The sequence below is a fragment of the Poecilia reticulata genome, chromosome 12 (assembly GCF_904066995.2).
Source record: "Poecilia reticulata chromosome 12, P_reticulata-male-v2, whole genome shotgun sequence".
Lineage (NCBI taxonomy): Eukaryota > Metazoa > Chordata > Actinopteri > Cyprinodontiformes > Poeciliidae > Poecilia > Poecilia reticulata.
This window is the reverse complement of record NC_088841.1, coordinates 18,905,739-18,922,651: the sequence shown is the minus strand read 5'-3', so window position 1 is coordinate 18,922,651 and position 16,913 is coordinate 18,905,739. Positions and strand designations below refer to the sequence as shown.

Below are 16,913 nucleotides of genomic sequence, written 5' to 3'. Positions count from 1 at the left end.
CCATAATACAGATGCCTCAGGTGGAGAATTTCTCTGCAGAAAAAAAGCAAAGTTATCCTGGGTGTGATCAGTTAAGTATTATACAAATAAAATTATTTCCATGAGTCCATACCACCTTGATATATATGAATCTCAATTAAATATCCAAACCCCTTACATTTTTTTTTTTTAATTTTCAATCAACTTGATAGTAGAAACAAACAGTGAAATACCTGCATGGTACGTACTGCTACTAACTCGATCGCTTAGCATCTGGATCAAGCAGGATCAGCTGAACAAAGTGATAAGGACTGACCTGGTATCATTTTTGCTCCAGGGAGTTTTGTGCTCTTCTGGCAGCGGTCGGGACACACCAGTTAATTAACACCACTCGAGAGTGTCAAGAGGAGGGAATAATGCTCTCAGTGCCGTCACACCGTGGCCTGTAAGTTGTGTCAAAGGCAGCATGTGGAGAGAATACCAATTGATTAATTTATAATGTCATATGGGTATTTTTGTTCACATATGTTCAAAGTTACAAACTTAGTTACTTAAGAATGTTATAATAAATAAAAGTGTAAATGGAATCTTAACATGGATGGATGGATGGATGGATGGATGGATGGATGGATGGATGGATGGATGGATGGATGGATGGATGGATGGATGGATGGATGGATGGATGGGTAAATTAACTGATGAACTAGCAGATAGATGAATGGTTGTGGTTAAGATACTTTACTGCTGTTATAACCAATTATTTGAATGTTGGAAAAAACGCATTATAAGTGAATCTGACATGACGGCTCTTAACCTTGTTCAGCATAATGTGGTTCTTGGTATCTTCAGAAATACGCTTTGAAAAAGAATTCTCAAACAAGAAAAAAGAAATCTGAAAATAGAAATACGTCCTCCTAATTATGAGCAAGGTAAAAACTGCCTAAAATCTGAAATTTTCTTAGAATAAATTCTCAAAATTGCCACTGTGATTTCCCCAAAAGTCCATAGAGGGTCTTCACTTTGTTGTCTTCTTCGGCTCATGCACATCTTCAGAAACTATGCAGCGTTTTCACCTTTGTGTCAACATAAGAACAAAAGTAACGGCAAAAAGAGTGATTTTGTGTGGTGATTATCATAACACAATTTGCAATATTCATGAACACTCATGATTACAAAATAAAAGTATGAAAAAACATTCTTAAGAACACCACAGAGATAGATATCAACTCCCAGCAGTTGGTGTCTGCAAGCTGTTCTGTTACCTTCATCTGTTTTCAAGCATGGGTTGATTTTCAATGGCGCAAAATAACTACGTACTCAGCCTCAAGACGGAGTACTCAAAGTAATCTCTCGTACTGCACACACATGCGACCATGATTAGCCAGGGAAACCATTCAGAATCTTTATTTTCTTGTTTTTTTTCTACAAAAATATTTTACATTAGAAAACACAGCTTGAAATATACACAGTCCACTTGGTTTGCAGTAACCATGGAACATTGTGACTCAAATATATCTGTCTATATTTAAACTTGTAGGTAAATATATCAGCAACAATAACAAATCTGCTGCCTTTGTGAGGTCTGCGATAGATGTCGTCAAACGGAGCTTGGGTTTGTGTCGGAAATGCTCCACGGGATGTCGTCTCGTCAAAGCAATAGCTCACAATATATTCATACTTAATACAAAAAAATAAAAAATACAGCAAACCAATACTACCTCTGGTTATGGCAGGGGTGAGAAATCTGAACAGGGGAGGTACCACCTGTGTGATGGGGGAGTGCAGGAAACGGATAGAAAGCAAGAAGAATGTCAATAAGCAACAGCAGGAATCTTGGTTTTGAATGTTCTGTCCGACATTCATTTGTCGTCTTCCTCCCCCACATCCCATGTTCCCTTGTCTTCCTCTTGACTGTGCGTGTACCTGTTGAAAACCAGCACGCCACTCATGTGTCTTCAACACGTCAAGCTCCCACAGAGCCATTGATCTGTCAACCCAACCATCTCTCTGCAATACATCCCAAAGTACATTACACCTGCCTGCACAGACGGGCGCTGCAGTGTCAGTCGCCTGTCGAACAATGACACCTCGGGATGTCGCTCTTCCCCTGGTGGGAGTCTATATTCAGATTAATAGGGATCCCGTCTCTTCCTCTGGGATCGGCTGATCTGAATCTCAACCCGGCTTATTTGGTGTCTTAGAAAAATAGTCATACCCCTTGAACTTTTTCATGCTACCACAAAGTTTAAATGCATTTCATTGAGTTTTTGTGTGATAGATCGACGTGAACTAGTGAAAAGTGCAGAATGGGAAGGAAACCATTTGCAAACATACTGAGACGTGGACATCTACCCAAACTGACAGGCAGGGCATGGAAAGGATGGGAAGAAACCTTGGCTTTTGACAATAGGAATGCACCCAACAAATCTAGCCCTTACAGAAGAGTGGCAAGAAGAAAGTCATGGTTGAAAGAAAGAAATAGGACATTCTGTTTAAAGGCAAGGCGTGCAAGACCAAATTTAAGCTTTTAGGGCATCGCTCAAAACTCGGTGTGGGGTGGAAAACAAACGCTGCACATCATCTGGAAAACACCATCCCCATTTTGCAAAACGAGGTGTCATCATCATGCTGTGGGACAGGGAAGCTGGTCAGAGGTGAAAAGAAATCTATTGAGCTATACGAAATCCAATTCTTAAAATGAACATGTTAAGAGAATAAAAAATAGTTGGGTTTGGGGCAGAGGTTACCCATAAATCATAAAACAATTATAAGTGTGCAGCCTTTGCTATAATAGAGTACTTTAGATCAGAGATTACTCCCATCTTAAAAAAGTAAAAAATGTGGCAATGAAAACTGACGTTCACAGACACTCTGCAACCAATCTGACAGAGTTTAAGGCTAATTTGCTGAGAAAAACTGTGTAATATTTCACTATGAAGTTGTCCACCTCTGTTCAGAAAGAGCTATTACAAAATATTTGCAGATGAAAGGTGACTGGATAGAGTAATTTCTCATGAGAGCCAAATACGGGTTTCTACATTTCTTTTAGTAGTGGTCTGTCACAGAAAATCCCAATGAAAGGCGTGAAACACTTTGTCAAACGAATACTTTTCCAAGATGCTGTCCATGTAGACTGGCATATATATATATATATATATATATATATATATATATATATATATATATACATATATATGAAGACTGGCTATACAGAACAAATCTAGCTTTCATCTGAGAGTATTCACTTTCAACTTGATCAAACATCCTAGAAATTACAGCTTTTTCAGAAGATAGATTTATTGGAAGCGCAGAAGCTACAATTATTCCTGCTGCTGTCAAAATAATGGAACAAGTTCAGAATTACAAGTATGGCAACACTATCTGTAGGATTTATTTATCGTCATTTTGGTTCTGGATTCAAGATATTACACCTTTTGTTGCTGTTTTGTTCATTATTGTGTTGGTAATAAATTAGCTCAGATTTACAGTTATTTAGCAGATATGCTGGTTGGAGTCGACAGCTGCTGTAGCCTATAGAGGACTTCTAGTGGGCAACACTCACACGTGGATCAGCTGCATTCTGCTTCTTTAACATCTTATCATAAAACTTTAAAGTCGTCAACATGGCATACGCTGATCAAATCTTATCTAGTTCACCCTTCAAAAGACTTCAAAGAGAAGTGATTCCATTAAAAAAGGCAACTCACCTCCTGGCATCGCCCCTCGATTCCATGCTACAGCTAACCTCAGGGGTAAGCCGACAGCTTCGTTCAATCAAACGGAGACAAATATGGATCCAGTTTGGATGACAGTGCAGGCCAACGGTAAACGTGTGCTCGCTTGAGATAGCTTCAGAACATGCAAGTCAAACTATTAAAGGAGTTTGAGGATGCACACTTGGACATCGAGAGGCTATAGTTTTGGATAAACAAACCCCTCCGCAACAACCGAATCCACCGAGCGTCTCTGTCGTGACAGCATTTTGTTACTTTGGGTTGAGAAGGTGGGGTTTTGTTTTCGTGGTTTTTTTTTTACTGAAGAAATGGTCATAATAAACACAGTTTAGATTTGGTAGATTGAGAGGTTTTGTGTAGTTATTGTCAACAAAAGCTAATTTATATTTTAAAATAAGGAACTATATTCTCAGAGTGGTGGAATATGAGAACCAAAGAAGGCCTGCGTTATCTATTTTTGACCGCTTTCAGGGTGATAAGGTTACTTTTGAGGAAATTTGCATATATAACAGAATACAATTTTACAAAAGACTTTTATGTTTAGTGCTGTTTTTAAAGCAGAACTGTGTTTGTGTTTCTATGCAGATTTAGGTTGGTTGAGCCTGCTGGTAGTATCAAAACAACAAATACCTTGGGACTTAGTCTGCTGTAGCTCCACCAACAATGGAGTGAATTTATAGATTTTTGTTGTGAAGTAGGATCAAAAATGTTTTTTCTTTTTTTAGCATGCTTTCTAGGTCTTGTAGTTGTTTGAAAATTATTCCAACGGTTTTAAAATCGGCTGGTGAAGCAGATCGATACAAAGAATGTCTTATCAGTTTGGCTAAAAGAATTCAACAAGCAACAAGTGGGGGAGGGCCAGTACTGCTATGCCTCATATTGCTTCAAAAACGTATCTAAAAAAAGAAACGTCATAATGCAGGATTAGGATGATAGAAAGGAGGTTTTGAAACCATAACTTTTTAAGCCCTACATGCCAGTAACTACCCAAAGCCTAAAGAAGATCGAGGTATCTTTGAACGATAATCAGCATTGTGAATGAATGTTTATCTTTCTAATTTAAGCTGCATTTTAACTAACTACACAAATCACCAATAAGCAAACATTTGCAGTATCAGCATTACAGCATTATGCTCTGATAAATAAAATTGCTTTAAATCCCATTTTATAAAAGATTCAGCTTTTATTTTGTCAATAAGAAGCTGTAATTTCCAAATCTCTGTCAGTGTTGACGTGAATGCTCTCAAACCCTAGCAGGTTGAGCCACGAGCTCTTATTCATAAAACTGAATACCTCAAAGTAAGTCGCCATTAAATCTGTAATGATATAACCACTTATTCCCCTCTTCTTAGCCCTCTCAGTATTAATGAGGCCATTTGGAAAGTGAAGCTAACTTGTATTTCTGTGCAACTCGGCTTATGAAACATCTAATACTGTCACTGTCAGTGGATATTAACTGATAATTGTTCATAAAACGGCTACTGCAAAGCTCTTTAAGTGGCCATAAGATGGCATGTGAAATAAATAACTCCCAGGAAAAAAAAGAGAAATAAAGAGAACAAAACAAACTAAATAAACCGTATTTATATGATCCAATCCTTCCAGTTATTTTTCTTTCTTTCTTGCAGAGCATCTGCTAATTAGTCTCTCTCTTGCACTCAACACAAGTACTTAACTCCGCGCTTCAGCATCATAGCAGTTCATTGCGGAAGGTCAGTAAGAGCGTCCAACAAGGCAGCAGCAGCCAAACCGGAGACGGGGGTAAGTGGACAGCCAAAGGCGAGGCGGTGTCAGAGGTGCAGGAGCACACCTCGTATCCATTCTCTGCGTGGTCTGGGTGCCGGTGCACGTTGACCCTCGTCTCCGTGCTTTTGGCTTCTGTGTCCGGAGAGTCCGACTGCATCTCGGTGCAGAGCAGCCAGTCCTTGGCAATCAGGCGGGGGTATCCTGCCTCCGCCTCCATGTCGCTGCCCGGCACTCGCCAGTACTCTTTTCCCTTGAAAAAATAGGATGATCCTTTAAGGTAGAGATTGAAAGAGAAAACATGGTTGGGATTTTGTTGTATTTAGGGTACAGTTACTCAAAAGAACATAAAGTTAGAAATCAGGAACTTGCAAAGGGACTTTTCCATATTTTGCCACATTTGCAACCACAAACTTTTAGATTATGAATTAGGTTAATACTGAGTTAATCCAGAACCTGCCTGGCACTCCACCAATCTAGCCTTCATAGAAGAGAGGCACAAAAGGAAAAAAAAATGTTGGAAGAAAATTATAAGAAAATATAGCAAAGAATTTAAATAATTTGCTCAAGTCAACAAAATAACATGTTTGGAGAAAGATTGACACTCTGAACACAGTGCGATATACGGTGGTGGTGCCATCATGCTGTGTGTTTTTTTTTTCTAGTAGGGACAGGGAAGCCATGAAATCTGTAACTTAATTTTTTTTTGTGCACAGATGTTTTTTTTTCTTTTCCTTTTTCCAGTTTGTCTTGGCTTGAACTACCTTGCAAAGAGACATGGGCAACAGTACCAGGCCATATATGAGCAAACCTGACAGAAACATTCTCAAAAAGCTGTAATAGTGGCAAATTAGTTCTGCAGAAGTGATTCACCACAGAATCACAGGGGTTGAATAGAAGTTCACAAAAAAAACCATCAGATTTTTATTTGTGTATCCATTTTCTTCCATTAATGCACTACATTGTTTTTTTTTCTGTTAGGCAACCCTTCCCTGGCCCTTAATGCAGAGACGGAGCACAGCGGCTGTTTCCACATTAAAACTTCAGCACACGTAGATGCATTAGCAGGAGTTTCAGAGTGATGTCATTAGAGAGATTCTCAGAAAAGTGAGGTGAAGAAAATGACCCAAAATGAGAGTTTACAAGGGGACCAACGTAAAGAGCTGATTTTGTGCCTAGAACTGCAAAAAAAAAAAAAAAAAAAAATCAGAAAAGTAATGAGCGGAAAATGGTCATTATCCCAAGAAGGAAATACGCTTGTTAGCTCAGTGTACATAATGAGCTATTAGCATGAGCAAGCTGGTCAGAGACCTGGGTTTATGAAGGCTGGGAGAGTTTGCACCAAATCTGCAGGAATAAATTCCCATCTTTCTTTAAGACAGCTTACAATGGTGCAATGTGTGTGGCTGTGTGTGTGTGCGTGTGTGTGGCTGTGTGTGTGTTTCGGGGAGGTCTAATGAATACTGCTAATGAAGTCAGTCTCTGTATGGCATGTGTTTAGAATTCCAGAGAGGGTGACAGCTCAAAGAGGTACAGACTAATTGCTTTGAGCTGAAAATTTACACCTTTGTTATGCTTATAATTACCCAGCTAGGCAGAGTTTCTCCTGTTGATAGCATACTGTTGATCAATAACTCCAATTTATTTCAATATCGGCCTGGACTGTCAAGAGTGGGGCTCCGAATGATAAGAGCTACAGCCCTACGTTGTGTAAAATTTTGGGTTTTATGCTGTAAAAATTCAGCTGGAATTCAACGCATCGCAATGGATTTAAGCTCATACTGATCACTGATTATAAAACTGCAAAGAGGATATTTATGGCACATACCACATATTGTTCACACTTTATGTGTCTCTATGGTAGTTCATATCCGGATGTACATTTCTTCTGAATTTTTTGGTCCATCTTGACAAAGAAACAGTGGTTCAATCGCTAATAGAATTGAACTAATTCAATTAGCCCCAAATTGAATTAGTTCAATTTGGGGCTAATTGAACTAATTAGCCCCAATTTTCTCTGCCATATTTTGTAGATATTGGATAAGAAATAAAGAAGCTTTGTTCATTTTTGTGACAGATGCATCCTCACCCCACATCAGAACAGTATGGTTTTGTCGATATGACTGAAAGCATAGTAATGGCACCTGCAGTTGCATATCATTAGCTGCAGCGGCTAATAGCCACTGCCCTATCTAGTGATATATATCAATGGAACAGATGGAGGGACACAACTTATTAGACGGAAATACAAATTCACTTTTTTCCCTCTTTCTTCCATTACAATTCTTTACTTTCCCTGAGGGTGTAGGAGCCCCATGTCAGAGCTTTGTGGTTCACTTTCCAGCATGTTTAATAGAATACAAACTATTGTCCACTGAAAGACTCCTGTTGAGCTTGATGACATAGATTTAAAGGTAATCCAGTCATTTGAAGCAGCTAATTTGAAGCAAAGTAACATTTTTAACTTTTAGTACAGTAGATGATGGTGGAACACCATCAGCAAAACAAAGGATGGTGGTGACTTTGAAAAGTTTCCTGAGAACCTTTTAGTGAATAGCTCATTTTGTAAAGTGTAATGATCTAAAAGAATAAAGAGCTCCCTTTATTTGAATGCAGCCAGCATTCAAACTTGGGTCCTCCCACATTGTGCCGTTCTCTTATAAGAAGGCAGAGAGAGACTTCTGCTGGCTGCATATCAAACTACTAAATCAGACAAAAAAAGTAATATAATAATGTTTCCAGCAGTTAAAGTTCTAAAGCAGGCATCATTCCCCTCCAAAAAAGCTTTACACACACTATTATGAATCACACATATCCTGAATCAATGGCTAATGTCTAAAAGCACACTTAGAGCGCCAGGTTTGCAGCTGAAAAGCAGCACCAGCACCGATAGAAACAAAAGAAATAGAGACATGAGTGTCCCTAGGAGAAATACACCAGGCACACCTGCAGTGGGTCACCTGGTTACATTGTGTTTTTTTTTATTTGTTTGTAAATTACATATTCTGGTGGGTGTTCTCTGTCATGCAAGTGTTTCTGCAACAATGCAAGCACTTGAAAATTTGACCTATCGTAAGTCCCTGGTAATAACAGATAACCTTTCTCCAGCATCTGAGGGATGAAGAAAATGTCACAACCGTGATGATGTGACACTTTTTAGGGAGACATTCTCTCTCACCAAATGATCACATGTATATGATTAAATCAATAAATTTTAACCTGCACATCTATAAAGTTTACACATATTCATATCTCATATCGCAGCGCCCATCTTTACAACACTTTCAGGCGAAGACCCCATTTCACTCCCCGTTTATTAGGTCCTTAAACTTTTTTATTTGTTCTCCGATGGCTGTTTTAGGTTGCACCGAGTCCGTTGTCTGCATACACCTCGGGGTGTCTTTCCTTGATGTGTGGCGGCATAAATTTAATGCAAGCTTTTTAAAGTTTCAATATGGTAATGCTTCAGAGAGGGGATGTTTTATGAAGTGCGTCAACTTTATTATCACAGCAGTTGATTCAAAGCCACATCTGAGCACTGTCACTTCCTGATGTGATGCTGTTTTAAACCTAGAAATATTTTAATCATTAAAAATGGCATAAAGAACCTCTGAGTCCACATGTCCCGGAGTTTCTAAATTTTAGATTAGCACAATTAAATGACTGTTTCTTTTATATCTCTTGACAAAACTGCGTGAAAGCAGAAATGCGTCCTTTATCTGCCACCGCTTTCGGCATTTCTCCACAGTTCCCTTTTTCCTCCTCTTCCCATCATTTAGCATGGCCACACCTACAGAGTCCCATCACAACAGCTGTCCTCTGCTGCTTATCAATAATCACAATGTCCAGATGTTTGGCTGTCACCAATTTGTCCGTGCGTATTTGGAAATCACAAACGATCTAAGCTCAGTTATTTTCCGCCACCTGTGTCTGACTGTCTATGAACTTTCAAAAAGCAATCCGTGACTTTTTGTTTTCCTGGAGTCTAAATATAATATAAGAATCTCCAGCAGTTGTAGAGCAAAAGGTTGGCATAAGAGCAGCGTAAGACAGATATAAGCTTAAAAGTCAAAAAGGCAGCTTGAGGTAGTCTTTGAACAATAAAATCAGATGGATCACATCTTTTGAGTCACATCTTTCTCCAAAAAATAACTCAATCTGCACATGAAAAATGTTTTATAGAAATATCTGAAGACTCTGACCCGCTGGTTCAGTGGATCAGAAACTTGGGATCACGACCACCTCCTTGGGTCGAGAATTAGCAACGTTAGCATCTTGACGTTCCCTCTAGGAATCAAACTAAATAAATATGATAATAAAATGATGTTAATTCTGTCAACAATACAGTTGGAAAAAGTACTACTTAAAAAAAACCCAATAGATTTGTTATTAATATTTGTGTTAAATGACTAGTAATGCCTGCATACGCATCAGACAGTTAGGGTCACAAACCTTATCATTACAATAAATTACATTTTAATTAATTTATTAATAAGACAATGTCATACAAACAGGTCCCATTCATTTCTAACTGCATGAGTCCAATTTAATCCAAAATCAATTCAATTCATTCCAATTTTTTTACTCATTCCAATGCTACCACATAGTCTAAGCATTTACCTTTTTCTGTACATTATGATATTGTATCAAAGATTAAAGAAGAAATACGGATTTGCATCCTGTAAACATTACTGGCCCTGCCTGGAATAATGAGCTCCGGTAACACACACACACACACACACACACACACACACACACACACACACACACACACACACACACACACACACACACACACACACACACACACACACACACACACACACACACACACACACACACACATCGCCTTACGTGCTCCTTTAAAACCTGGTACTTGATGAGAAACCAAATGAGTATTAAGGGATGATGGGATGAAGGTTATAGGGAGGTGAAGGAGACATCAGACCTGCCAACAGCTCACACAACACATATGCTCATTTGGTTGAAGCAAAGTATCCTGGAGGTGAATCACCAGGGACTTCTGTAAATGTTTTGCCAATTTCAAATGCTAAAAAATAAAAATAAAAAGTGTTATGTGGGAGTTTTTGGAACCGTTGCAAAAACAGCAAAATTTTTAAACGCAGCAACACATCTAAAAGGAAAATAAGAGATGTGAGAGCTATTTTTGATTAATATTCTGTTTTTTGTGAAAATGACTTCAATAACTATCTTTATGCCTCACTTGACTTAGCATGTGCTGCTTTTTATTAAATGGAAAATGCAAATGCTACAGTCCCTGCAGAGAGCACTTGCTCAGAAAAATCTGCGAACCATGTGTGCCTCGGCGCAGAAAAGATCACAAAAGGCTGAATTATGTTCGAAAGGGGCCATCAGTGATTGGTGATGACCTTTCTGAACAACTGTCAAGCACTTTGTCAGTAAACTATGAGGCAATTTGTGGTATTTAGAAGTAAACAAAACGTCTGTCATCCATCTGGCTCTGAGGCTCCCTCCGCGATATGTTTTCGGGAAACTTCACAGAAAATAATCATTTTGAGCAAGGTGATTAATTGTACGCAAACAGAAAGGGAGCACCTGTGATGCCGCAATGGTTTTTTTTTTTAACGCTCTGCAGCTTGGTGACAGCAGATAAGTGCTGAAAACAATGGAGTGTTGACTGTGACCAACTACAAGCTGTAGAAGTATAGGCTGCAGGCTGAGTGAGTATTCATACACCAAAAAAAATATTACGAGACCACACAGCTGGGACGTTTGACAAATCTAGAAAAGAAACAAGTTGGAACAAAAATAAAACGATTTCAATAACGATTGAAACAGTATCTTATGCTGGTTTAAATCATTTAAGAATCCAAAGATTTTCTTTACAAATTTGTAATTGCATCAGTTATTATAACACACTGAATACTCCCTCAGAAAGAAACTATCCTTGACTTTGTTATTCAACACTCCGTGTTCTGAAAATGGTAAATGAAATCCAGTGCAACCAGTTGCCTTCAGAAGTGACCTAGCTAGTAAATAGAGTCCATCTGTGCGTGATTTCATCTCAATACACATCCGCTTTTCTGTGAAGGCCTCCGAGGTTTGATGGAGAACATAGGAGAAGAAACAGAAAGAAGAAGACCAAAGAGCACAGCAGAAAGCTCGGGGCTTTACTTCTGGAGAACGCTGAAGCAGGATTGACTTGTAAAGCGACTGTTCATCATCCAAAAAGACAGCGTGGTACAACACCAGACTACCAAAACAGGGTGGTCGACCTTAACCGACAGGCTGGGCAAAGAGAGATTAATCAGAGCAGCAGCCGAGAGAACCGTGGCAACTCTGTAGGAGCTGCGGAGTTCCTGAAGACAGGAGGGAGAATTTGTCAACCCAATAGCTCAACAAAAATTGTTGCGGAGTGGCAACATCCAGACCTGCTGAGGTTTTTGATAATCAAAAACAAAAATACCAATGGCCTGCAGCTTTTTTAAAAAAAATAAATAAATCCATGAATCTCTAGAGATGTAGCAGTACACATGCTTGTCCTGAACCATGGAATCAGACAACAGATGTATCCCATCCAGAAGAGGACAAAAACATGCCTGTTTGTGCCATAAAGTTTAGTTTAGGCTCTAAATACATCAGACACTGCTGTTATACACGGATACACACTGATGTTTTTTATTTTTTTAAATCAATATAACTTAGTTGTATGAATTGTAGAGAGGCGCATTTTTAATCAACAACACTCTTTAGATCATAATTGCTCTGTGCAATTAGATCTATCAGCCGGCGCAGCATCCTGAATCAATGTTGTACGCAACCATAAATGTTTGGGTTGGAAATACATCAAAACACATCAACAAGGTAGAGAGAAATGCTTGGAGGCTGAATCTTGGAGAAATAAATCCCTGTTTCAGAGAACCACTTATCACAAAAACCACAATCACTTTTCCGTTTCTTCAAAGATTACATAAATCCCAGGTCTGATGAATTCACCGGTTTTTATGCTGATTCAAAGACGGAGAAAACTTTCCATCAGCACGATAACAACCGAGGGTTTGGATCGCCAAAAGGATAATCAGACATTCACAAACACAGTTTTAAAGTTATTCTCAAATTCAGTGTGTCTTGGTGAAGCACTTAGCTCCTTGTCAAAATAATGGGCAATGAATTTAAGCAATTTGTGTGATGTGCTGATCTGACAGTGAATTAGTTTAAAATCAGTCAGCCTATTGTTAAAAATGCATTTTGACCTTGTCCAACAGCCATCTAACAACAAAGAAAACTAAGATCACAATGTTTAGCATGCAGAATATATATAAAGGACATATGTAGAAGTAAGGGCAACATTTGTATTAGTAGGTTTTAAGAGTGTTAATTTAGTAGAATTACTCAACATTTGTAATTTATTAAAATTTTGCTCCAGATTTATTTTGACTTTTAAGGCCAACGAACAAATTTCTGTTCATCATTTCAAGCTTTCTTCTCGCTGTAGCTCTTTCTCTTTGCTCTAACAGCCAAAGCCAGATCCACCTGTCAAATACAACACGGTTCTTCTTTGGGGATTAATTAATGGGAGAATCAACACTGCAAAAAGAAAAAAGAAAGAAAAAAAGAGAAAAATCCTTAACCATCTCTCTTGATTTTTGCTCTCTAACAAAATTGAATTCCGACAAATGTGCAAGAAAAACGGTCCCTTCCTTTTTGCAAGGTAACAAAACTTACAAGTACTGACGAGGAACAAAACGGAACAGAGATATCTGGGATGAGATCTAAAACAGCACAACTGTGTTCACAAACCTTTATTTTAAAACTGAGATGACTAGAAATGAATCTTTCTGTAAAGGTTTGAGCTGTAACAGAAAACCAAAGAAAAAATATAAAACACTATCTAAGTATCACTTCTGCATTCTGTGGTTCTGTTGAAATAAAAGTATCTGAGAGATTGTACTGAGGTTTAAGTCTGCACACATTACAAATAGTAACTGCGATCAATTTTCTGTCTAGTAACATCAAAATGACCTTCTGCATAAACTGAATGTCACTGCAGTCAGTCCGTTTTGTAACAGGGCCATCTCTATATTCTTGCAGGTTGGTACCAATTAGTTTACAAGGCAAACATTGTTAAAACTCTGCTTTACCTTTGCATGTTGTTTTTTTTAAATTTCCCCCATAAAATGAAGACATTTATGCTCCAGTAATTTTATCACCAGAACCATTCCAAAGGTCTGCACCACCATTGGTCGTTCATTATTTCAGTTTGTTGCCCTAAATGACTGGAATGACTTGCAAAAACATGTTAAAGCTTCAGACCTACATCCCAATGACTACCTTTAATAATTCACTGCAAATGATCCATGCACCTTCTTCTCATTTGGATGCATTGCATAGAAGTGATGCTTTCTGATTTTCTCTCTGTCCTTATAATTTATAATGTTTGTAGTATTTGCTTTTACTGCTGGTTCTTCCAAAGTTGGGATTTTAAGTGAGAACCAGCTCTTAATTGTCTCACCTTTGTAAATAAAAAATGTTAAATGTAGAAAAAAAGTCATGTTTCATTATGTAAGTAGAAATGATTAACCTGCATACCTTAGCAGCATTAATGCCATTTCCATCAGAATAAACGCCTCGGTGCAATTACAATGATATCCAATTGGACAAATGAGGGCTGAAATTAAAAGTATGAGTTTTCATAGAAATGCTTCAAACACAATGTGTAAAAGCACAGACTTGTGGATATATATATATATATATATATATATATATATATATATATATATATATATATATATATATATATAAATCACAGAACCTCTAATTTCCATACCTAAGCTTCATCAGCACAATGTAGAAACAGGGTGTGTTTCTGCTGATGTTTGCCTGTGTGGGTGCAAACTGTGATTGTGATGAAAGGGCTAAAGAGTTTGAGGGACTGAACTGAAGTGAAACAAGTGGGCAGCCGCCAAGCAAAATCAGTCGTTACTTTTATAGCCTTTTGTCCTGCTTCGGTGGCATCCAAACAGTCTGAAACAAGCTTTGCTTTATTCCTTGTTGTTGCAGCAGTAGATAGATCTGGAGGAATGGATCATGATGGACTCAACCGTGTGCAGAGGTTAAGGCTGGAGAAATGTTCCCTGTCTCACTCCTTTGATGAGATTGGAGAACCTGTCACCCCGTTTTAGATTTTTTTTTTTAACATCTGTGCCTCCCTGTGGAACCACTAAGCTCACAGTGGCACCTAGTGGATTCATGACACCTGACAGAGATTTTTACTGTGTTTATGGTGGAAAGGCCAACGCTCTTGTGCTACATTGACCAAGTGTAATTGAAAAAAAGTTTTCAGTCTTTAAACTTCAGCAGCTAGTTTTTAAAAGGTTTATAGTCCAGATATTTTATTTTCCAAGACCGCAGCGTGCTTTATAGCTTCTGCTGTGGAGCACTTGGCCACATCTTCTTTTCCAAGAGCGTGTACAATAACTGCTGTTTGTGCAAGAATGCACTCATAAATAAAATAATACGGAACAATGCTGGGAATAGAAATTGACCACCTGGCTTTCAAAAACTCTAAAAATATTAAGGAATCAGCGGGGTCTGGATGTATTGTTAAATAACTGATCTGCCAGGAAACTGGAACCAAAATCTCTACCACATTTAATAACCTGTTTTGTAATAAAATATGTTGTTTCTGACTCCTCATTAAGCTTTCTTTTATTTAATCCATAGTTTTTTACGGGGTTCTTTGTGAGCCACATTGAGCTATTTAAACAGAGTTCCGAATGGAAATTTGAATTTCAATAAGACTTCCTGCAAAGCTTTCCCAACTAAAGAGTGAGCAGAGTATTAAGATTTCTATCATGTTAGAAAGCAAGTTCAACATCTTTTACTTGTCGCGACCCGATATTTAAAACTCATTAGGTCCTTCTGTGCTTTGAAAAAGCATTTTTAGTATTTGCATTTACGGATTCTGTTTTGTTTGTCACACATATGAGACAAAGATGATCAAATTAAATAAAAAGAGTAGCTTTTAAATGATGACTTCAATTTTTAGGGGGGAAAAAGGCTGTCCAACTTAACCTGGCTCTGCGTGAAATATAATTGCACCCATTGTTAAATTATGAATTAACTCTGATTGCCCACATTTTTTTTTTTTATAATTTCACAAGCGATATTCAGTCATAATTACTGACAGTCCTGTAAAACTAAGAAACAAAGAACCATTGGACCAGGCTTGTTTGAATCTTTTTTTCCTTAATATAAGCTATATTTTATATTTACTTAGGTTATCTTTGTCTAATAAAGTGGCTCTTAACCTGGGTTCGATCGAACCCCAGGAGTTCAATGAGTCGGTCTCAGGGGTTTGGCGGAGCCTCTGCCGTGGAGGTAAAGACACACTTGTGTAAAGTCGTGATGACGCCCCGCTTTGCCATCACTTGCTGCAGAGGATCATGTTACATTGCTTAGCCAATCAGAGCTGCGGAGGAGCACTGATTGAAGAAGCTCCACTCTCAGCATGGATTTGAAGTTGTGTCTTTAATTACTTCAGCAAAGCTCACAGTTTTTACCAAATTCTATAGCTTTCGGTATACTTCTAAATCTGCTCCTTAGTCGCATCTTTTCGGGGTTGGTACTGCCTCTAGTGGTGTGGGGGTGGTAACACAACTAATATAATTACATTACTAAATCAGAATACTGCAAAGTCTTTATTACTTATTATACATTTTTCATTATCTTAAGAATGTAGAGCTAATTAAATGATCTAAACAAGACCTTAAAGTGGTTCCAGTTTCTCTTGATGGCCAACCTGTTGAAACTGTGGCAAATTTTAAATTCCTTGGGTCGTTCCTGGACAGTCAGCTCAACTGTGCTGAAAACACCGACTATATTTTGAAGAACTGTTCTCAGAGACTCTACCTTTAAAGAAGACTTAGTGATCTTCTTAAAGTGACCCAACTATTGTCTAGTTGGGTCAAATGTCTTGAATTTGGGAAAAAAAATTATTTTATTTATCGCTACAGAAGGGTTCAGTGAATGCGGATATGAATCTGGTGGGTTCGGTACCTCAAAAAAGGTTAAGAACCACTGGTCTAATATTAACAAGTGTTTGACGATCCAAAACATGTAAATATGACAAAAACCTGAATAAATCTTTAAGTGGACAAATTCTATGTCATAGTATTGGATTGGGAAACGCAAATATCGCAAAATGAAAAACAAATATTTAAACTCTACCATAACTTGGTAAATCTTAAAAATACTCCTCATATTATGGGAATAAAAACAAAGTCAAAAAATATATAGTTCAATCATGTGAAACAGCAAATGAACCTTTTTCCAACAAACATTTTCCAAAAGTTAATTATAGTAGAAGGCTTTAGTCGTAGGGCATTAAGTAATGGGAAACAACATGTGCTCATGAGGGACAAACATCCCAGTTACCAACACTCAGTTTGTAAAATATGGAAAAATAAAAACATT

The 16,913-nt window shown here is 38.0% G+C and overlaps 1 protein-coding gene across 2 annotated transcripts in view; it reads right to left on the bottom strand.

Moving 5' to 3' along the window:
• Nucleotides 1-1,356: 1,356 nt before the first annotated feature.
• Nucleotides 1,357-16,913, bottom strand: part of mmp17a (matrix metallopeptidase 17a) — a 104,212-nt gene continuing 88,655 nt past the window's right edge. For both annotated transcript variants that reach the window (XM_008423921.3, XM_008423919.3), the window contains one exon: nucleotides 1,357-5,729. In XM_008423921.3, coding sequence (XP_008422143.2) covers nucleotides 5,404-5,729 — 326 coding nt within the window. In that variant the 3' untranslated portion in view covers nucleotides 1,357-5,403. The remainder of the gene's footprint in view (nucleotides 5,730-16,913) is intronic.